This window comes from Rhinoderma darwinii, chromosome 8, assembly GCF_050947455.1.
Source record: "Rhinoderma darwinii isolate aRhiDar2 chromosome 8, aRhiDar2.hap1, whole genome shotgun sequence".
In the NCBI taxonomy this organism is placed as follows: Eukaryota; Metazoa; Chordata; class Amphibia; order Anura; family Rhinodermatidae; genus Rhinoderma; species Rhinoderma darwinii.
This window is the reverse complement of record NC_134694.1, coordinates 69,611,596-69,635,671: the sequence shown is the minus strand read 5'-3', so window position 1 is coordinate 69,635,671 and position 24,076 is coordinate 69,611,596. Positions and strand designations below refer to the sequence as shown.

Genomic DNA, 24,076 nt, shown 5'->3' with positions numbered 1-24,076 from the left:
CACCAGAACATCTGTTCTAGGTGGTCCACAGCCGGAGATATGGCTGTTTGAAGTGATCCCCCTTCCTTCCAGCCTCAGTCTCTCACACGGTGTGAAGCAGCTTCATGCTGATAGGACAGCGTTGGTGGCTGTGAGGTCGCTCCACCTCAGGAGAATCGCTGCTGTTGACACCCACTTGTCTAGTATAGCCTCATATACATATTTAGAAAATAGCTCATAACTTTAAAAATAAACTCTTTGGGAAACAATTTTCACTAGCATTATCAGTGTGACCGCGCCTATCTGATTACCTAGGAGATTGGGCATTACTAAACTAGTGACAGATCCTCATTTAGGTGCGTTGTGTAAAAAGAGTTATGGCAAGACAAACAAAAATGACTGTTAATGTATACAAATTTGAGAGATCTTCCATGGAAGTGAATTGTTTCTCTGGTTAATAAATGGAACAGTATTGCTACTAGTTTTTCGCTCCATGTAAACTGGTATTGGATTATAAAAGTTCACAAGGGTTCTGAAAATAAATGGTTAACGGGAACAATTAGAATTACTTTATGAGAAGTAGCAACTTATAAAGGAGCATGGAGCACTGGAGATCTCAAATTCCCTGCAGCAGACGAATGTTCTGTAAAGCTTTCCTACACATTTAGAACTTATGGTCTGATCGGTATTCCTACCTGAGGAACGACACCAATGGCTTTTCTTAAGCTGTCCAGACTGATGTTCTGAATATTCTGGCCAGCAACATATATGTTTCCTTGCTGAGGCTCATAAAAGCGGAAGAGAAGACGCACCAAAGTGCTTTTACTAAAGAGAAAGGGAATTAACCATCAATAAGAGCATATCCAAACAAAAATTGTAGCATTCATTTAATTTTAGTTTCATTCATTAGGTAGAAGTCTGTAGAAGAGAAATAATAGAGAAGATTAAATAATGCGGTTTAAGATTGTCAGCGTAAACTTAGACCAGGCAGTCAGAAGATGCGCCAAATGTATCACAGTGGTTCATGCTGCATGATTAATTGGACGCACCTTGCTGTACATGTTAGACCATTTTCTCTACCTTACACCGCCTCTTGGCTAGCTTAATTTACCATAGTTTTTTTTGGGCCAATTTATGGTGCACTTTGGCGCACTTTAAGCCGCACCTCTTTTGCTAAGCCACATCTCCATTGCTAGACACTCCTGCGCAAACATATGTTCTTGTTGGCACATTAATAAATATGTCTAAAACTTGATACGATATGATGCGCCAGAACGGAGCCACATTTTGGCGCATTTTATGACGAGGTCTAGTAACCTTAGTAAAGCTCACCCAACGTGTTTGTATTTTTTTTTTTTGTAGCTATATATTTTTTACTTTTAAAAGCTTCCTGGGTGGTGGCCATACTGAAGACACACTACCTTCCTGTATAGACAGGGTATGTGTGCCTTATGTCAATTGCCAGAGAAATGTCATAGATTACAGTTTCCAGTGCAGCCCCCTCTCCAAGGGATCAGGGAGTGACAGAGGAGATAGAGCCTTAACTGTGTGTACAGTGTTAGTATCCCGCCTTATGTAGATCTACAGCAGTACAATGGAGCCGTCAATAACGGGGTTTTATGGGACATGTAAAACACGGGCTGAAGGCACGGTATAGGCTAAAATGACAAAACAAGGCATACTCCCCTAATAAATCCCCCGCCGTTCCTGTGTTGCTGCTCCAGTAGTCTCCGCTGGTTTGTAAAGGAAGTGATCACGTCCCGTTCGGCTGCAGCCAATCACTGACCTCAGTGGTGATGTTGGCAAGGAGGCACGTCATCCCTGAGGCCAGTGATTGGCTGCAGCCGAACAGGATGTCAACACTTCCTGTAGAGGTAAGCAGATTGGCGGGGACCACTGGAGCAGCAGCCCTGGAGCAGTGTGGTATTTAGTAGGGGAGTATGACTTGTTTTCTTATTTCAACCCATACCCTGCCTGAGGCCCTTGTTTTACATGTTTAGAATGACTCTTCTCATACCATCACACTGTATACAGCAAAGCTGACAAGTGAGCTACAGAAAAGAGGAAGCGTCAGCCTAATGTGTCTGCTCTAGTGGCCAGTGTGAACATTTCAATTTTTCAAGATTTTTATATGTGGATAGCCAAAAACAAAACAAACAACCAACCAAATTTTTTTATAATACAAATCTACTTCCCCTGAGAGAAGATAAAGCCCCCTGTGCTGTCAGAACCTATGTCAGAAGCAGCAGAACAACCAGTTAGGTAAGGGAACTACACAGACGCTAATAAAAAAGTTGCTTCAATTTGCATTCAGGAAGCAATTGAAGCATAAACTCAAATTTAAGTGCAAATGTGTATTATACATTGACATTCCTTTAAATAACATAAATTTCTATTTATTCCCCTGGAAATTTTCACTTTGTTTCCTTCACCCTCCAAGACTTCTAAACGATTTTAGAACAGGTGCAGACTGTGGGCTATGTCATCTCAGGCAGGGAGGCGGCAGAAACCTCTCCTCACTGCTGTCTACAGTGGAGGTTAAGCAAGACTGAACCTCTTCTTTAGTTAAAGAGGTTGTCCATGACCGGACAATTGATGACCTATCCCCAGAATACGTCATCAGTATATGATCGGTGCGGAGTACCTACTCAAATAGGAGCAGAGCTGCAGTTCTGTAGAACGGCCGATATGCAGTGGTCAGAGCTATCTGCTTCCGACTCCAAACTACTGCATACCGTTCAAAACATCCGGCGCCTGGAGGCAAGCTGGAGTGGCGGATCAGTGCGGGGTCTGGGTGTCGGTATCCGCACCGATCATATACTAATATCCTGGGGATAGGTTATCAGTTGTCCGGTCGTGGACAACCCCTTTAAATCCTACAAATCCCAATGCCCCAGACAAACCCAAACCTGGATATAAAACGGTCACCTGTTTCACTTCTAGACATCTACCACCAAAAATCCAGGATCCAATGGGTGCCATCACCACACAATTAGAAATACTAACTGATAGTAAGTACAAAATACTTATTGTTTTTTTTTTAACTTCCCTTTAGTATTTCTAACTCTGTAGTGACAGTGCTCATTGCATCCTGCATTTGTCGGTTTTTGGTGGTTGTTCTTGTGAGGTCTCGTATGTAGACTTCGGCAGGCGGGAGCAGTGGTCATGTATACCGGAGCACAGGAAACAACATGCTTCTCAGAGTAGTCCCTGATTGCATAACTTCGTCTGGTGAGCACACCCGTCTCCTTTTAATTATGGTAATATTGTTTTGGTTTTTTTTACACTATGGCGCTCTTGTTTTTTATTATTAATTACTTCTAGACATCTATAAAAACTTTGTGAGCTAGCATCATACTACTACGGGTGTCCCTTTTAAAATCGAATCTTCTAAAACTGCTACTAATACACACACGTCTATATGAAACAATGTGTAGGTTATAGAGATACAACTCGAAAGTAAAAACTACTCAGTATCTTAACCCCTTCCCGCACCTTGGCGTAAATGAACGCCCAGGTGAGCAGTAACGTCGCGGACCTGGGAATGCAGTTACGTCCGCGCTTTAACAGTTAACCGTCGCGCAGCACTTCACAGCAGCGGCGGTTAACTGTGCAGGGTGTCTGCCCTGCTCTCCCTGTTGCCGATCAGCGGCCTGTCGCCGCTGAAATTGGCAATTAACCCCTTCGATGCGGTGGTCAATTGCGATCGCCGCATTGAAGAGGTTTAGAGCAGATCGACAGCCCCCCACATGCATTTGCGGGGGCTGGCGATCCTTATCACGGCAACCAGAGGCCAGACAATGGTCTTCGGGCTGCCATGTACGGAAGCCTCGGAGGAGCAGCCTCCGGCCGGTTCGCCGAGGCTTCCTGTCAGTGTCACTGTCACGTCACAATGACAGTTAGAACACATTACACTACGTGTGTAGTGTAATGTGTTCCAGCAGCGATCAGAGCTACAAGTCTAAGTGTCCCCTAGTGGGACAAGTAAAAAAAGTAAAAAAAAATGATAATAAAAATGTTTTTAAAAAGTGTAAAAATTAAAGTTATAAGTGGCAACAAAAAATGCTTTTTTTCCCTATAATAAGTCTTTTATTATAGGAAAAAATTAACACGTTAAAAAAAGTACACATATTTTGTATCACCGCGTTCGTAACGACTCCAACTATAAAACTGTAATATTATTTTTCCCGCACGGCGAACACCGCAAAATAAGTAAAAAAACAATGCCAGAATCACTATTTTTTGGTCACCACTCCTCCCAAAATATACAATAAAAAGTGATCAAAAAGTCGCATGTACGCCAAAATTGTACCAATACAAACTGCAACCCGTGCCGCAAAAAACAAGCCCTTATACAGCTTTTTTGACTGAAAAAATAAAAAAATTATCGCTCCCAGAATATGGTGACACAAAAAATAATTGATTTTAGAAATAAAGTGATTTTATTGCAAACGCTGCAAAACATAAAAAAATTATATACATCTGGTATCGCCGTAATCATATCGACCCGCAGAATAAAGTAAAATGGTCACTTATAGCCCAGGGTGAAGGCCATAAAAAAAAAGAATAAAAAACATTGTCAGAATTGATGGTTTTGGTCACCTTGCTTGCCAAAATTTTTTAATAAAAAGTGATAAAAAAAATTGCATGTACCCCAAAATGGTTCCAATGAAAACGACAGATTGTCCCGCAAAGAATAAGCCCTCACATAGCTCCGGTGGAGAAAAAATAAAAAAAAGTTCTGGCTCTCAGAATATGGCGATGCAAAATGTGCAGTGTGTTCCAAAAGCGGATAAGATTGTGCGCCATTTATCAGTGCGACACCAGCCACACATCTGCGGATTATTATTTATTTACCCCATTATTATACCCTCTTATTATGCCCTGATGTTCTCCGCGCAGATTACATATGTCCCCACATTATAAACTGAAATACCAGTAAAAAGCCAAACAGAACTAACAAGCTAAATCTGCGTGCCAAATGCTGCTCCCTCCCTTCCCTTCTGAGCCCTACAGTGTGCCCAAACAGCAGTTTACAAACACAGATATGGCATCGCCATACCCGGGAGGACCTGGTTAATATTTTATGAGGTATTTGTCTTCAGTGGCACAAACTGGGCATAACATGTAGTGCACTAAAATGGCATATCAGTGGAAAATTGTAATTTTCACTCTGCGCCATCCGCTGCACATTAACCCCTTCGTAGTGTGGGGGGTGATGTATGGAGCGTGCTCACGTGAAAAATTAACAATTGAAAATGGCAAAATCGCTGTTTTTTGGACACCTTGGCTCTACCAAAGAATGTAATAAAAAGTGCTCAAAACGACCACTCGTCCCTAACAAATAAACCCTCACACCACTCTATTGACGGAAAAATAAAAAAGTTAACTTTACCCCTAGAAAAATTACTTGATGAGTGTAGTTTCCAACATGGGGCCTCTTTTTGGGGGTTTCCACTATTTTGTTCCCTCCAGTGCATTGCAAACGCGACACACCACTGAAAACTATTCCAGCAAAATCAGAAATACAAATGGTGCTCCTTCCCTTCGGAGTCCTGCTGTGGGTCCAAAAAGTAGTTTATTACCACATATGGCGTATTGCTATAAATTGCTTTACATATGTTGGGGTGTTTTTTCTCTTTTATTCCTTGAAAAAATTTAAATTTTCAGAAAAAAAGTAGATTTTCATCTTCACATACTAATTCAAATAAATTTAGCAAAAAAACTGTGGGTTCAAAATGCTAACTATACCGCTAGATAAATTCCCTGAGGGGTGTAGTTTCCAAAATGGGGTCACTTTTGGGGTCTTTATTGTTTTGGCCCTACAAGACCTCTTCAAACCTGACATGGTACCTAAAATATATTCTAAAAAAAAAAGGAGGCCCCAAAATCCACTAGGTACTCCTTTACTTCTGATATCTGGATAAAGAAAAACTAAGAGAGGAGGACACGGCACTCCTCTAAGGTAATATTGTAAGGAACGGGGGACAATGTGAGCAAAAGGAGAGCCGAGACACTCACCTGGCAGTGTTGTGCTAGGATAGACACAACACTATTGCTGAGCATGGAAAGGAGAATAACATGAAGATCGTTGTGGAAGTCGGCTGCCACCCGCTGCTATCCCACGAGAAAAAGTTCTGTTCCCGGGGAAAACTAACACAGGATGTGAAGAGGAAAAAAACGCAGTATTCGGGACACAGCGCCTGACAGGTAGATATTCAAAACGGAGTATGTTATAGTAGGTTTTATTTGTAATTGATACTACGCGTTTCAGGACCGGACAGGTCCCTTCCTCAGGTACATCTGAGGAAGGGACCTGTCCGGTCCTAAAACGCGCAGTATCAATTACAAATAAAGCCTACTATAACATACTACGTTTTGAATATCTACCTGTCAGGCGCCGTGTCCCGAATACTGCATTTTCTTTCCCTTCACATCCTGCCTTTGCTTCTGAGGCCTGTATTTCAGTAAATTAGCGAACTAGGATCACATGTGGGATATTTCTAAAAACGGTAGAATCTGGGCAATAAATATTGAGTTGCATTTCTCGGGTAAAACTTTCTGTGGTATAGAAAAAAATGTATTACTAATGAATTTTGGCAAAAAAAAAAAAAAAGAAAAAAGGAAATTTGTAAATTTCACCTCTACTTTGCTTTAATTCCTGTGAAACGCCTAAAGGGTTAAAACACTTCCTGAATGCGGTTTTGAATACTTTGAGGGGTGCCGTTTTCAAAATGGGGTGATTTATGGAGACTTTCTAATATATAAGGCCCTCAAAGCCACTTCAGAACTGAACTGGTCCTTGTAAAAATAGCCTTTTGAAATTTTCTTGAAAATATGAGAAATTGCTACTAAAGTTCTAAGTCTTGTAACGTCCTAGAAAAATAAAACAATGTTCAAAAAACTATGCAAACAAAGTAGATATATGGGAAATGTAAACTAGTAACTATTTTGTGTGGTATTACTATCTGTTTTACAAGCAGATCCATTTAAATTTAGAAAAATGCTAATTTTTGCTAATTTTCTCCAAATCTTGGTGTTTGTTACAAATAAATATTGAATTTATCGACCAAATTTTTTCACTAACATAAAGTACAATATGTCACAAGAAAACAATCTTAGAATCACTGGATAGGTAAAAGCATTCCCAAGTTATTACCACATAAAGTGACATGTCAGATTTGAAAAATCGTCTTCGTCCTGAAGGCCAAAACAGGCTCAGTCCTGGATGGGTTAATACTTGTCAAATTAATAATAATGAAAACAAACAACTGCATCAAATCAACTGGAAACCAAAAAGAACTGCAGATATCAACATTTGCTTACCCTGAACCACTACCGCCAACAATCGCTATCTTCTTCCCTGCAGGTACTTCAAAAGATATACCATTCAAGACCTTTTGTCCCTCCATATATTCAAAATATACATCTTCAAAAGTAATGGTGGCTGTCTGAGGGGTGATCACCAATGGAGAGGCAAGTTCTTTGTTCTAAAAGAAATGAATAAAATATTTCCTGGGGTGTAACTGTGTCAGAGGTTCAACATGTCTGCATCATAGGTACAATTGGGTAGAATAAAGAACTGGGGCCTCCTTCATAAAAAGCAATGCAAACAATAAGTTTCAATCAATCAGATTCTAGCATTCAATTATCCACTGCAAGCAAAGAAAATAAAATGTTCTGTTGAACTAGTTGTTATAGATATATATATTTTTTAAATTAAAGAGACACACAAAAAAGCACCCCTAACCTCAAGGAAGATGGCTGAAGTATTGGCCGACCGCTAACAGCTGTAATCCTTAAAGTTAAGGTGCTCACATAGATTTGACAAAACTCTGCCAAACCCGCCAACTTTGTCGGATTCGCTAACGATCTAATGTGTAAGGGGCCACCTGACTCTCCTCCGACAACAGATGTTCGAGGAAAAGAAGGAATGAACATGTTGGATTTGGACATGCCTGATAGTTTGTTCCTACGTCTGGCGGCGGCCTATTCCTCTTTCCCCATTGAAATAAACATGAATGTTCACGGTGAGTAGGAAGAAAATAGTATGGCCACCTTTAGTTTTAGCTGTTGCCACTTACCAAGTAGGAAAACAAAAAATTGTACAGGTAATGCAGCCTGCTTGGTGATAGTTTCCCTAAAATCACTAAAAAGGGTAGAAGTCAAAGCAAGTGATGGCATATCGCTAGAATCACTTGCTGATAGATTATAGTCTGACTGCAGGGACCCACACCAATAATGAGAATGAACGGGCCAAAGCCCCTTTGTCATTTTCTTTGCACAGCACCATTTCTGTGCAGGCGCTGTAAAGTGAATTGCAATTTGTTCAAGTGCATGAAGCTAAACTGCAGGACCTGCATGACCATAGTGCTGTGCAGAGTCCTGCAGCCTCTTTATTATAACATCGGTGGGGGGTCATCAATCAGTCAGACCCCCATATATCCCTCACTGGGAGCAGAGATAACGCTGTGATGGCACTGACCCCTTAGATGCTGCGGTCAATAGTGAAGGTGAAATCTAAGTATTTTGCCAGAGGGAAGGTTACCATGCAACCGGGAACCTAACAAAGGCCATGGCCTACTAGATTGCATGTCAGTGTAACAGTGTCAGGCAATAATAGAACTACTAAGCATTATTTTTCCGATTAAGTGAACGCAGCTTCATATCCCATAAAAATGTAACAAAGGGGTTGTCTGGATACGGGGCGGTGTTTCATACTGATGACCTATCAACAGGATAGGTCATCAGTATATGATCGATGGGAGTCCGATACACGGACCCCGAAAGAATCAGCTGTTCCGGCTGCATCCGGGCACAGGATAATATGCAGTGGTCGGTGCCGGAAGCAGAAGACTCCAACCACTGTGTAGTGGCCGTGCTGGGTTACTGCAGCTCTGCTCCCATAGCAGTTGCGCTGGGTTACTGCACAACTGCTTTATTTAAAAAAATAAAATTAAATTGCATCACCCAATTATATGTATCATAAGATGATGATACTAATGACTAGAAGCCATAATACAGCTTCGTTGATGGACATATAAAGTTATGGCCCTTGGAATGCAGCAAGGAAATAATAAAAAATAAATAAAACACTTGGTCCTGAAGGCCCAAAATAGCGTCCAGAAAAAACATCTGTGAGCTAAATAGCCTGGACGCCAGAATTAAATGGACACTAACTTTTCAAACAACTTATGCTAGTCTAATAGTATACCTGATATATAGATCAACTTTGTAATTTACTGTTAAAATGTAGTTGTTTTAGCCATGCAAATTCTGTGTGAAGTTACTGCCAGTAGTTGTCTCCCTTCCTGTTATCTGCTGTCCACCCATTTTTGACAAGCAAAATGCCTAGTTACAGAGCAGTGGAGACGGATTGCAGGAAGTGGGGGGGGGGGGGGGTGTCTCTTCATTGCCTGCTCATAGAAAATACATAGATTTGGGAGGGGGCTGCAAAGAGAAGAAAAATACACAGACACGCTACCCATAGAAGTCTGTAGAGAGGGGAGGGGGAACAGAGTGAGAAAGACACACACAGATGTGGTTCAGCTTCTTGGTAAGTGTTATATCTCATCCCAGTGCTGGATTCTCAGTTACACTGCTCATTACTGCTATATCTGATAGAGATAGAAGAGCATGGTTCTCCTCCTCTCTGTGTGAGGTGTATAAAACACATGATAGCAGTTAGGCGCCACCCACTAGCTCAAATACAGCTAAGAATAAGAGACAGAGCCTCTGTAGAGGTAAAACGACTAAATAATGCAGAATACAAGTCATATAATGGCCAGGAATAGTGTTATTTCCTATGTACACACATGACAGCTTATTCTGAAAAATAATAGCAAACTGTCAGAGAGATTTGTGCTGATGATGATGTATTCACAAAGCATTGCCTAGACTGATATAATTGTATTCACTTTTTAGCTGACAGCAGGATAGATCTGTACAGGTTTTCAACCTCTGACAGAAAACAAAGATCTTTTTTATTATACAGCGGTTTACTTAAAACGGGAAAATCCCTTTAAAACTTCACCCCAGAAGGCAACTTGGGTACTTAGATTTTTATCTTATTTTAGTGGGAAATGCTCTTTAACAATTTTTTTTCGGACAGAAATTACAGGTGTTCAACCTCGTGGCACTAGGATACAACTATCACAAAGTGCCTACACCGTCAGAAAACCCGCCTTTCTGCCTCTATTCTCATTTTATATAGAGCATTTTCTCAAATAAGAAACAACGAAACTTGAAAACTAATTCCTGATTCTGTAGAGTGTGGTTGTAAAAACCATACTGCAATATGATTAAGGTCCAAGTTCATGTTCTAGAAAGTGAATGCTTTAGGGACGGTTAACCAAAGACACCTACTCAAAAGGTTGGTAATTTGCTGGCAGGGAGAGGACATATTGTCGAGAAGCACTGGAATAAAAGGTCATCTACTAGGCTGCCAACAAATCAAAAAGGGATTTGCACCGATGACTGAATGAAATAGAGGGCTGAGTTAATCATCTTGCCTACTTTATAGACAAGCCGAAGCCAAAATGTAAAGCTAGGCTCAACTCCCAATATATGGCTTTAAAAGACTGAATCATTTCATACATTGTCAGTAATTGCCAATGAGCGTTTTAAAAAGTGATTGAGGATTATTGTATAAAAATTCTGTAACCCAAGTGACACCATTTTATGCAAAACCTCCGAATATCAATGTAAGTGAGTGTATGTCTAGTTTTCAGTCATGTAACCAACGCATTATGACAGCAATGGTGACCAATAGTCACAACATCAAAAAACAAACTCCACCAATCTCGAGCAGTTACCTTAATCTTTGTATCTACACTTAGAAGAGTAAAGAGGGTGTTCATATCAATGAGGGCTTGTCTGGTCTCTCTGTAAACCGTTCCCAAGAAGTTTAGCGGCAGGGAGAGCTGGAAGAGAAGCCCGTTTACCATGACCAAGTCTCCGATCGTTAGATTTCCTGGAATGAGAAAGTTAAACATTGATTTACACAATAAGGGCTTGTTTAGACGAACATGTAATACGTCCGTGCAACGCGCGTGATTTTCACGCGTGTCGTACGGACCTATGTTAGTCTATGGGGCAGTGCAGACAGTCCGTTATATTTGCGCAACGTGACTCCGTTGCGTAAAACTCACAACATGTCCTATATTTGTGCGTTGTTCGCGAATCACGCGTCCATTGAAGTCAATGGGTGCGTGAAAATCACGCATGCCACACGGAAGCACTTCCGTGGGACGAGCGTGATTCGTGCAACTGCTGTCAAACTATGAATGTAAACAGAAAAGCACCAAGTGCTTTTCCGTTTACAAACATACAGTGTCATAATGATGGCGGCTGCGCGAAAATCACGCAGCCGCGCATCATACGGGGCTGACATACGGAGCTGTTAAGTGCCTTTTGCGCACGCAAAACGCCACGTTTTTTGCGTGCGCAAAACGCACACGCTCGTGTAAGCCCGGCCTAAGACTGGAAACTAAACTAAAACCTTTTAAACAGATTCTGTGACATTTGGACTCCTTACAGTACCAGTGGGAAATTCAAAGTGTTCCCATTTAAAGGAGTCGTCCAGGATCCAAAAAATGTCTCTGCCGTCTTCCAAAAACAGTGCCACACCTGTCCATAGGTTGTGTGTTGTAATGCAGCTCAGCCCCATTCAATTCAATGGAAACCAGCTGTAAAACCATCTGCGGGCAGGTGTGGTGTGGTTTCTGGAAGAAAGCAGCCTTGTATTTCTAATTCTCGAAAACCCCTTCAAATATTTTCATAAAATGTAACAGGGGAAAACCCTCCCGGAGTTACCTTTATGGCATAATCCATACAGGCCATGCCTAATCCTTCATTTTGGCAATAATTGGGGATAAGGACGGTGGGGGATGTGTTTATAGATGGGTAATTTCTAACCCTCCAATTTCAGGAGATCCACCATCTCCCCCGGTTGCAATTGTAAAGATATTTTCAACTTGGCCATGTCTTTCACTCTCAGTTCCCACCTAATACTGCCACCATATCGATGTACCCTTTAATAGGTATATTGAAGTCGCAGGGCCCTAGGGGTCTTATCTCTGCATTGTACACTTATTTGTTGTCTACTAAAGTGGCCTCTACTCCATTGCTGGTATATGATCGATGGTTACTGCAGATCCCAGATCTCACTCCTGAAGATAAAACTGTGGTTTGAAGCTCTCACTTTACAGTCTCTCCAGCTATTAATAATAAAATAATTCAGATGTGTATTATACATCAGGCCTATCTAACCCCTACTAGACTATATAAAATGGGTAGAATGTCCTCTTCAGCTTGCCATAGATTTTACCACTGAGGGGCAGACTTCAGGCACCTTATGTGGGACTGCCCCTACATTTCTACCTACTGGTCATCTTCTAGCTGATATTCTACCTAACTTTCCTAAAATTGCGCTATTTGGACTTTTGGATGAAGAAATATGGACATATTATGTATCTATATTCTTAAAGGAAACATTATTCTTGGCCAGGAAGGTTATAGCACTACATTGGAAGGGAGATAGCTCTCCGTCCCTATCACAGTGGAAGACATTAGTTAACACGATCATATCTTATGAGCGCCTGGTTTATCAGCATCGCGGCTGTCCTGACAAATTTCGATTGGATACTGATGAAACTCTAGATGCAGAAGACTCTTGATTCACCCAAAGAGTCTCTAATATTACTTTCATTGTTTACATAACTTACTCATTAATATTCTTTATCTGCACACGTTTGTCTGTAAGTGGCTTAGACTACGGGTTTTGTTGTTAATGTTTATAATGGCTTATACTTTGAAACAATGTAAACTTTGAAATGTTGCTAAAACATTGTACTCATTTCTTCTATGTGACATTGATTCTACCATTGTATTTGTACACTGAAGATTTTGGATCATCATATGTCTATGAAAAAAAAATGTAACAAGGGAATAACCGATGGTTCCATTTCACCACGGACTTTAATGGGTTCCATGGTTTTTGGTTTGAGATCTCTTCATTTCTGGGCTAATTTATAAGTCACTTCAATTAAATGGAACTATAACGGGGTTGCGTATTACAGTCACGTTACTTTCTGTGGCCAGCCTTAGATCTGGAAATCCAAACTAATCCTTGAAGCTTGAAAAAAGCATCAGGGGTCTCTTCATTCTAGTGTTGAGCTCGGGAGGCAATCAATGCAAACTTCTGACATCTTCTCTAAAATCAGGGGTACCCGGAAATAACAGCTGAAAATGGTGGCCAGACTGTATTCTAACATTTCTATGTTTATTAACGGTACACGTTACAGTTGTATCATTGCAATAATAGAAGTTGTGAATACATCTTTCTCTAACCTGCTATTATTCCTTTACTTGCCAGCACCATGATAGTGGTCAGGCCCACACTAAAGATTACACTCTGTCCGAAGTTGAGCAACGCTAGCGTTGAGGTAGTTTTCAGAGAAGCATTCTCATATGTCTTTAAAAATCCATCGTACCTTTCGGCCTCATATTTCTCATTGTTAAAGTACTGCAGGTAAGAGCAGAAAGAAAAAGTAGGTTATAACAGAAGGTAGAGCTCCAGTCACTACATATATGCTGTGGGTACTGAGATTTAATGGATATAAGACAGAATGCGCCCTGTGCCTTTTATCTTCTCTGTCCATACATGATGGTATATTCTTCTTCTCACCGTACGAAACGATCAGGACCAGAGACGTCTCAAACCCATCATAGTGAAATACATGTCATCTAGAAATATGTTTTTATAAATCCCCATAATGCTTTGTCTTTTTAAATAAATTCCAGCATTCTGTGTCTTTCTTTATGAGGTTTTAGCTCAGGCTATTGCTTCCTATATCCAGGCTCGTATTTTCACTTGTCTATAATACTTTTCTGTTTCGATGGAGGTAATGACCAATATGTACTGCTATTACCAAAAAAATATGTGGCAATCCTAGTACTAATGAGGTAAAATTATGTTTTCAGGGAGTTTCGAGCTCTATGGAAATTCATTAATACTTTTTTTTTTTTTTTATGACACAATAGTGTGCAACACCCTATAAAAGCTTAAAGGGAAGGCGTCATGAAAATATTTTTTTTTTAACATTGCTTTTAATATATGAACATAAATTTGATTTATTTGTGTTCTCGTGTTCTACTTTATACTTACTTTTACTTCTCTATGGGAGCTGCCATTTTTTTTTTCATCTCTGTATGTGTCGATTAACGACACTTACAGAGATGGAATACGGCACATACAACCCCATAGAGAATGCGAACGGGAGCCGTTCCATTCTCTGCAGCGTACGCCGTCTGTGTGGGAACGGCGCATGCTCCCACACAGACCAAAACGAAGCTCGTTCGCAGAGCGAAATCCGGCGCAATTTTCATGTGAACCGGAAGCCGCTGCCAGACAGTAAGGGGACGACGTTCGGCCACAGCTTCCGGCCATATGTTCAAGGAAGCGAAGGCGCAAGGAATAGGAGCGGAGGTCGCAGCAGCGGCAGGAGCAGGTAAGTTATGTTCGTGTATGTGATGTGTGTATTATGTTCGTGTTATACTGTCTGCTGAGCACTGTATCTAATACTCCTACACTGTGCAATCGCTCAGAAAATAGTGGCACACAGTGTAGGAGGTTTGAAGATTCAAACCCCTCCTTCTCCTGGCACTAGCCAGAATAAGGGAGGGGGGATTGTGTGAGGACACTAGAGAGAGTGTGTCTAACCCAAATTTGCAGCATAAAGCAATGAGGTTGCTTTACCACATTGACCATGCTGCAATTTTGGGAACTGCTCCCTCTAGTGGCCAGCACATGGAAATGTTATAAATTAGAACCTAATTTATAATATTTCCTGACTTGTGAAAAAATTAAAACAATGTGTAATCACTTAAATATTAATTGTTTAACTAAAATATAAAAAAATTCTAGCGACACATTCCCTTTAACTAGTGGGCACAATTGTACCCACTAAATAGCCTTGTAAAGTGCCGATCAAGCGATAAGAACATATTAGTCATTCCTGATTCCTTAGAAACTGGGCTTTTCCCGTTTTCCTGGAGTCGGGGAGGTGTCATGTGACTCCTCTCTCTTTCTAAAATGGGGGGCAGAGTAAGAGGGGGGCATAAAGGAAATGCCATTTGCAAGCACTTTAATCAGCACTTTGGGAAGCTTTTTAACTAGCACAATTTCCCCCACTAGTTACTGATGTATAAAATGTAAAGGGGCCTGTTTTCCAGTAACAAGTTCTTCTATCAATGGGGTTCAACAAAAATATATATCAAAGCAAACATACAGTAAACTTTATGTTTTACTGTAGTATTTTGATGCAAAGTGAGTTATCAGCTCTCTTTAATTCCTTAGGGACAACCAACATACAGCTATGCGGGATATGCGCCACCACAAGATGGCGTGGGCTCAGAAGCCATCTGCAGCTGTTGCTGTTTCAAACAGCGGAGACCTGCTTGCAATAGCCGGGATCAGAGATAAATCTATTCCCAGTCGTTCAATCCCTTTAGATGCCGCAGAATCTATGCGGTTAGACAAAGGCAGAAGGCTCCCACTGTGCCCCGAACCCCCCCAAATAAATCATGGGATGTCGATTGGTTGCCATTGTACCCGGAGGCCTAATGAGAGCCTCCAGCTAGGTCTGCTAAGCGACCTACTATTAAATAAGCCTTGCCAGAGTAGTAGGGCACAGATAAAAGCATCCTTGTAAGTCTGAACTAGTGAAATATCACATTATTTTACCCTGAGGGTAAACGCTGTAGGAGAGTAAACAACAGCAATGCAAACTTTGCTGTTTTTTGGTCACTTCTCTTTCTCCCCCAAAAATTGCTTTTTAAGAATACAGTGGCACAAAACATTTTTTTTTAAACAAATCATACAACAATATAAATTTGGTATCAGTGTAATCGTATTGACCCACAAAATAAAGTTAAGATGTTGTTTTTACCGGACAGTAAACACCCTAAAAAGCCAAAAGAACAATGGAGAAATTGCTGTTTATTTCCCCAATTCCATCCGACAAAGATTTTTTTTTCAGTTTCCTAGTACATTATAATGGTACATTAAGTGGTAGTATTAAAACTACAACTCGACCCTCAAAAAACAAGCCCTCATATGGCTATGTTGACAGAGAAATTAAGATTAAAAAAATGAAAATTGGTTGGGTCTCCAAGGGATTAATAAAATCAACTGTTCTGGTGGAAGCTTTACGTCATGTGCCACCATCATTTTGCAGCGAAGCTGTATACGACAATAAGCTTACCTTTACGGTTTCATAATTAAGCAATGAGTCTATTGCAGCATTCCCAGCATCATTATCAGCTTTGTTCATTTCTATCCTAAACTTTGTCCTAAAATAAGCAAAAAAATAACAATTTTAATATGTAATGAAGGACAATTTTATATGGATTTGTATTGAACAGAAAAACCCATCCAGTAAAAAAATAAATAAAAAAAAATAAAAAAGTTACTTATATAAAACTTAGCTTTTACTAAATAATACAAATAAAAAGGAACATATTTTTCTTGTGAGGAAGTGGTAGCGATAAATATGCACTAACAGCGATCCATATTATTTCCCGTCAAGTCACCCTACCTAATCAGAGTAACCGTCCCTGGAGGGGTGAACTCTACCTCAAAATGTTCATATGACCTATCGGTGGCCTGGATATATAGCTGTGTAGACATATAACAAAGAAAGGACGAACGACACAAAAATAAAACCAGGAAGGCAAAATGTTGAACCATATCATTCTTATCCAGATAAAGGCCCAAAGTCTATATAGCGTATCAAACGTAGACTTCGATTGTCAAGTGGTATATAGAAGACGCAAGGTCACGCAATAAAAAAATGTCAAGAACTACAGAGTTCCAGAGGGACTAGATGATTACATCCAACCGCAAACTCAGAGTAAACGATAAATCCAATATAGGTAGCGGATTCAACAACAAGCTAGATCCAATATCAGGTGGTTTTTAAATGCTGCAAAGTTCTGACGTGTTTCCCCTGAAACATAACAGGTTTACTGGGGAAATTCAAGGCAAAAAATAAAATCAAAACATCAAATATTGCTGGTAAAAGTAAATGGTTACGCGAATGGCAAGACTACATTACAAATGATTACTCACAACCTCTTGTAATGCCGTCAGAGTGAAGCCAGAGAAGACATATTGTGCTGTCCAGTTTCTCATGTCCGATACAGAAAAAAAAAACAACTCCACCCTAGATAGGCGTGAATGGTGGTGCTGTTGATGTGCAGACAAATGATCTATGTCTGATGTCATTTTAAAGTTTCCCGGAGCAACCCTCAGTAAACCTAGGTAAGTATTATATTGATATGGCCATATGAAACAACCTAAAAGTACGTCCACCCACCACGAGCGCAGCCGCCAGAGTAAGCTAGCGGTGGCAGCATCCAGTGGTATCTCCGCCCTGACTACGAGTGACCACGCATGTGCAGTGCATCCAGCCGCTCGGCCAAAGCAGTGAATCTTGCTATGCTGTTTAGTACAGAAAAAAAACAAAAACAGTATCCCAATGGAAACCTGTCAAACATATGCCAAAAAGAACAATCTATGGTTGCCCGCACCACAAAATTCTTTCCTTTTTTCCTTCATCCAAACATTTACTCCTGATATAGGAGTCAAATGTAATGTGAACATACCCCAAGACATGGAATTGTTAGCAAAGAAATGCAGCAGTTTTACTGTACACCTGGAAATACATTTGACAATACTGCAGACACAGGCAACACTGCCCATGTACTCAATGTTATTAATAACCAGTCTCCTTAGCAACCAGAGACGCCAACCAGCCTCCTGGCCTCCGAGCGTTAGCGCTCGATCTCCATAGTGACCTGAAACTCACATCCTGTGATCCCCGCTGTAAACTGCAGACACATATTCCGGAACGTTCCTTAGCGGTTAGTATGATATACAGTATTCCCAGCCCTTGAAGTTTTAACCCTTGATCACACGGTTAGAAATGTCAATGACCGTAATGCTGGCGGAATTTCTAGTTCCACGAACACAACGGCAAAAGCTCTCTCGTTTCCCCTACACTGAGCCACGTACACTGCAGAACAGTAATAAAGTTCACGTGTACAGTCTCTATGGTGATCATCAATTGTGGTTATGCATTCAATTGAATTATTAAAGTTTTTCTTTTTTTTTTTTTAACTTTTGACCCCAGCAACGGTCATTTTGGTGGTCTTTTTAAGCTATTTAAACACTGCTGGGTCCTCCAGCAACATGTATGTTTCTTTTGCCTGATAAAGAGATCGGTCCGATCTCGTAACGCGTAGCATTCTTCTCCATTAAATGTATATCTTATTTAAACTTCTTGCCTTGGATTGAATCCTTCAATTCCACAACAATTGGACAGCGCTGGAGAATTTTATCCACTTTCTTCTCCATTTATCTCAATGTTATTAATAAGGCATACAATGTGTATGTACATAAATATGTGAGAAAGCGTACACAGTCTATATTCAGTAAAGATCATCAACAGTAGTGCAACTACATAAAGCACGATATTCAAACTGCTCATAGTACCATTATCTACAGGTGTCCACCCTCACTTTTTCTTGAATTGCGTCAAGTTAAACAATTTGTCATGATACCAATTCGATACGATCTCACCCCATCCATTAAAAAGAAACGTATTACATTAAACATATCCCTTTTTTTGTTTGTTTCTTTAATATAGTAGTTTCTGCGCTGGATGCCTCTAATGAATGCCATTCGTCGACCATCTATCGCCCAGAGACTTCAATTTTTAAAAAAAAAGTATACATTTGATCACTAGAGGTTAGTGACACCATGTTTGTTGAACATCTTGTGCCATACATCCTGGGTTATGTCGGATTAAAAGAGAAAGTAAGAAAGGAAACATATGTATTCCAGTTTCATAAAGCAAAATTCAAGGGGTTTTCCAGTCCCTAAAAATTGATGTCCTATCCTCAGCATAGGCCATCAATAGCTGATCGCTCGGGGTCCGACTCCTGGGACCCCCGCCGATCAGCTGTTTAGAAGGGGCTACTTCCCCTTCATTTCTACTTGCTCACTGTAAATTGTCGACACAGATGAAGTGGAGATTCACAGTATTGCAGCCTTCTCCCATTCACTTCAATAGGAGAAGAAGGGTGTAATACCTGTGAATCGCCACTAAATGCGTCTCAAAGATTCACAGTGAGCAAGAAGAAATGATGGGGAAGCAGCCCCTTCTAAACAGCTGATCGGCGGGGGTCCCAGGAGTCGGACCCTGACTATTGATGGCCAATACTGAGGATAGGCCATTAATTTTTAGGGCCTGGAAAACCCCTTTAAACTGTGTGTAATATGTAATTATATTTTACTCTGTGCCCCGATCAACTCCCCTCTCAGAAAATAAATAGTTAATGTAAGTGGTACATGGGATGTGTTACATTTTATATACTGATGGAAGAAACTGACTTTACAGTGTCCAGTTATTACCTCCACTGTGTGATTCCAACGGTAAACGCCGTGTAGGTTCCAAGTGTCCCCAACGTTACAAATGCAAACTGAGCTCCACATTTGTAATACTAAAAAGACAGAAAAATATTTCATGTAAGCCAACCATGCTAATACTGTGTACATGGAACCATGATCATGTGAGAAGACAAATAGTTTTAATTTAATACTTTCTTTTATTTATAACTCAAAAACAAAGCAAGAGTTTAATGACCTTGACTGGGTAGATATTAGCTGCTATTACGGAGTGTTCACCAGCAGGGAGATGTCCCAACCTGAGATCAGGCAGACACAGATTATACCTTGGACCACTCATCCTGACAGCAAAAAAAGGGATGAAAAACAATTCATAGCTGTCCGTGATGTGCCAAGCGTTCATTTAAGTATATAGCCTAAAGTGTTATATTTACCCACCAAAAAAATACTCAAATAATTATTCCCATCACAGTGAAAAATATCTCAAAGCCGCAGCAAATGGAAAAATGCATAAAGGCGTACAACGTAAAGAAATGATTCAAACATACAGTCACGTTTATTCCCATCTCCAGCACAGGAAAGATCACATGGTAACTCCTACTAAATTGAACAAAATGCATGTGCAAAGCAAACAGACCCCAATGATGGGACATTTATAGCAAACCCCATACACGAGTAGAAAACATGTCAGTGGGGGGGCTTTTTGGCTCATACCATTATAACCGTAAAGGGATGGTTTCATATGCCCTATTAGGGCATTAAAATGTCATGGGAGGAGTCATGGGGAGCGGAGACTCCTTGTGTTACTACATGTGAAAGTGTAGTACAAATTACTTGCCTGCTTTGGCGGACCTCGCATGTTTATGCTTTACGTGGGCAACCATTCGAATGACGGTACGTAAGTGGCCAGACGTGGTTTGCCATGGTTTCAATCAGCGACAAGTTTTTTGAAGTGGGCCCTTTAAGTAATTTTAATTTTTTTTTGGTCAATAATTCTATGCTGATTACTGTTATAATACATCCGTATGGGGGTTCAAGCACTGTTTTTCTGTTACAGAGCTCCAAACACCCTGCCTTCCCTTCACACACCTATGCTAAAATTCTGTCTGCTGTAGTAACCAATAGAGGAAGCATAGGAGCTTACTGTATATTGTTTTATTATCAGTTCAACGTAGGAGGCTCTTTTCACACTGCATTTAGTTGTAAACTTCTGACGTATACGCCGGGAAATGCTCCCGATGTATATGTTAAACATAGCCTGTGACGGAAGCCTAACAGTGGCATCTGTCACCCATAAACTATATTGGTATCCATTTAACAGATATGCCATGAACTCTCATGACGTAATCTGTTAAACGGATACCATTATAGCCTATGGGTGACAGATGCCACAGGGGCGTAGCCGTAATCAGGGTCCACGATTACGGGTACGGCCGGCCGCGGACTGTCACCAGCATTTGCGTGCCGTGCTCCCATTATAAAGTATAAAGTACATGGAGTAGGACTATTTTTTACGGATGCTTTCTACGACCCGGACATCTTCCTGTAAATAAATGGGAAGATGTCCGTTAGCCATATAAATCAGTATTTTGATCCGCAATTATGGACCGAGTGCATGGGGCCTTAGGCATTTGTTTAATGCATCTGTCACCCATAGGTTAAAATGGCATCCGTTTAATGGATAAATCACAAAAACATATTAAAAAGCTATTGAAAACGTTTATCTGAAGTCTGTAACAACTGCCATACAGTGGCATACGTCACCCATAGGCTACAATGTAAAAAAAAAAGTGTTTACGTTTCTTTACTAGATGACTTTGGATCGAATAGTGTAAGTCTACTACGCTATTCTATCAATAAAAAAAAAAGGTATACCAGATGTAGGCCAAAAGAACACTCTTTTGGCCTAGTCAGTCTAACGAAAGCCTATGGGTACAGTTGACGTATGAGTCGGGAGCTTTCCTGACCAATACATCAAACATACAGGGAAAACGCAGCGTGAAAGCGGTCTTAATCCGTATTCGATGAGCTCATGCGGCCGGTGGTTGCAGTCAGAATTTTATTATTTAACTCTATGGCTGTGTGAAGAGAAATATTGGGATTTGGAGCTTTGTATCAGAATACCAGAGCTCTGACGTTTACAAAGATGTGTTGTGAAATTAAACAGCGCCTATTTAGATAAAAAAAATGAAGCACAGTTACATTAAAGTTTACAATGCAAGGTTACTCACCAAGCCTTACTCCAATACAACCATGCTTACCATATCCTAGACAACTTAGGCATCATGCACACGACCGTGCCCGTAGTTACGACCCGTATCTAAGGGCATGGCCGGCCGCCCGTATTTACGGGCCGTGCTCCCATTATAAAGTATGGGAGCACGGTCGGTAAAATAAAAAAATAGGACATGTCCTATTTTTTTTCGGAAAGCTTCTACGGCACGGACACCTTCCCGTAAGTATAGGGGAAAGTGTCCATCGGCCATAGAAACTAATGCGTCCATAATTACGGACCGCAATTACGGGCGATTTTAAGGCTGTTTTTGCACAGGGCGGATATGCTGCGTAAAATATTTACTGTATAAATGAAAGTTAAACAACTTCCTCACCATTTTCAAGATCTCAGTTTGCGGTCAGTGAATGAGAGAACTCTTATTTACATTCAGAGGCAGCAAACTCCTACATGCCTAGTCCTGCTCTCACCTGAGAAGTAGATACAATTATATCAAGTCTAGACAAAACATCCTGTAGTACAGATTGATACATTGTAGCAAACTACCAGAAAGATTGGTGCAGTTGCTGCTGATGTGTTCAATTCTCAGCGGACAGCAGGACTAGCTAACTACCAGTTTGCTGCCTTTGAATGTAAACAAGAGTGTCTTATTTTCAAGATCCCTATTTTCTCTCAGTGGATGAAAACATTCTTGTTTAAATTCAGAGGCTGAAGAACCTGAATAGACCTAGTCCTGCTCACAGTTGTAGGATTGCTACAATGTATTCAAAGTAGTATGTTAATGGAGTATTGTAATCTCAGAAGGTTATAGCATCTCTCTAGGATATGCCATAACAATATGATCGTGGGGGTCCGACCCCATGGACTTCTGACAATCCTGAGAAAGAAGGAATTGTCCTGGACCCCCATCCACCCGCTGTACAGGGAACAACAATAATTTTCCATTTTAGCGGACAGGACTGTGTTGCGGTTCCCTGTACAGCGGGTGCAAGTATTTTCTTTTTTAGTAATTCGCTTGAATTGAACACAATTACCATTAGATTTGAGCTGATTTAATCAGATAATTTGCAGTTTTCATGAAAAACAAAACCAGAGGCCTGTCATAAGCTCGAACACTTACCAAAATACTGCTAACAAGGAGAACTTCGAACATTGTGGGTCCCAGATTAAACACCAGTGCACTGAGCACAAAGCTAATACCTCTTGTACCACGATCAATGGCTTTAGACAATGCTCCGGTTTGTCTGCTCAGGTGGAAGCCCAGATCCAGGTTGTGTAGATGTAAGAAAACATTCTTTGCTATTCTCCTGATAGAGTTTTGGGCCACTTTCCCAAACACTGCGTTTCTTATTTCATTGAAGAGGGCAGCCCCAGCTCTAGACGCACCATCTACAATCAAAACCGATAGACATGTCAGTAAATACTTTCCTCTAACGTTGTCTGGTTTATAGTAAAAAGTTAAATGAATGAGGCAATGTTCAAAGCTGCGTTTGTTATTCCATTGTCCTGCACAAAGGAGCAGAACAAGGGAATAAGTGGAAGTGCCGGTTCCGTTGCACCACGATCACCACCTGCGGCCGATGGAACCCATTGACTTGAATGGGTTTTGTCGGTTTTCAATCAGGGTGTTCGTGGTTTTACTGGAAACAATGGCGCAGCATGATTCTTTATGGTTTCCTCTATTTTCCACAGACTATACGACTGAGGTCCCTAATGGAGCCTCCAATGCAGATGCAAACTAGGTCTAAGAATTAGGATTACAATTAACAAACCCTTCTTAGAGGATTTTTATCCAAAATGTAAAATTGGCCATAAATTAATAAATCATTAATTGGAGCAGTCGCTAAAGCGTATGAATTGCGTTTCTTTTATAGAGATATTTGAGCTTTTCTGTTTTATTGTGGCGCACATTTTTGCACAATTGGCAACAAGATGGGCAGCCATATTGTTGTCACTTTTGAATTGCCTCTCAGCAGCGGATGTAACATTTTTGAAGTTTGCGCATCAGCCCTATATCGGAGTTGTATGGATCTGTTATATAGCAGCCATATAACTTTATGGGGCTCTACTATACCTCCGATTTCATACGTGGCATGCTCCATTGGATAATGTACCACTACTCTAGAGAAGAACATCCCTGTAAAATTGTGCCCTACAGATGCACCATTATGGCAGGACTGCCTGTGGCTCTGTACCCTCTCTATGCACCATTACAGAGGTTTCATACATTGGGCTCTGATGCATTAAATTTAATGTAAACTAACAGATTTAATAGTTTGCTCTAAGTGAACCTTTCTTTTTAAAGATTATTAAAATGTAGATGTAGTTAAGAAATCCTAATTTCCTGGCGATGCAGTCAATTTAATTATTTTATGCTTATTTGAAGGTATTAA

The 24,076-nt window shown here is 40.6% G+C and overlaps 1 protein-coding gene across 1 annotated transcript in view; it reads right to left on the bottom strand.

The window, feature by feature from the left end:
* The window catches only part of ABCB7 (ATP binding cassette subfamily B member 7), a 140,623-nt gene that overhangs the window by 15,612 nt on the left and 100,935 nt on the right, over window positions 1–24,076 (bottom strand). The window contains exons 6-12 of the mRNA XM_075835713.1: window positions 22,804–23,072; window positions 19,457–19,545; window positions 16,245–16,332; window positions 13,330–13,504; window positions 10,794–10,951; window positions 7,306–7,469; window positions 675–804 (exon numbers count right to left, since the gene is read on the bottom strand). Of these exons, the coding sequence (XP_075691828.1) occupies window positions 675–804; window positions 7,306–7,469; window positions 10,794–10,951; window positions 13,330–13,504; window positions 16,245–16,332; window positions 19,457–19,545; window positions 22,804–23,072 (1,073 nt within the window). The remainder of the gene's footprint in view (window positions 1–674; window positions 805–7,305; window positions 7,470–10,793; window positions 10,952–13,329; window positions 13,505–16,244; window positions 16,333–19,456; window positions 19,546–22,803; window positions 23,073–24,076) is intronic.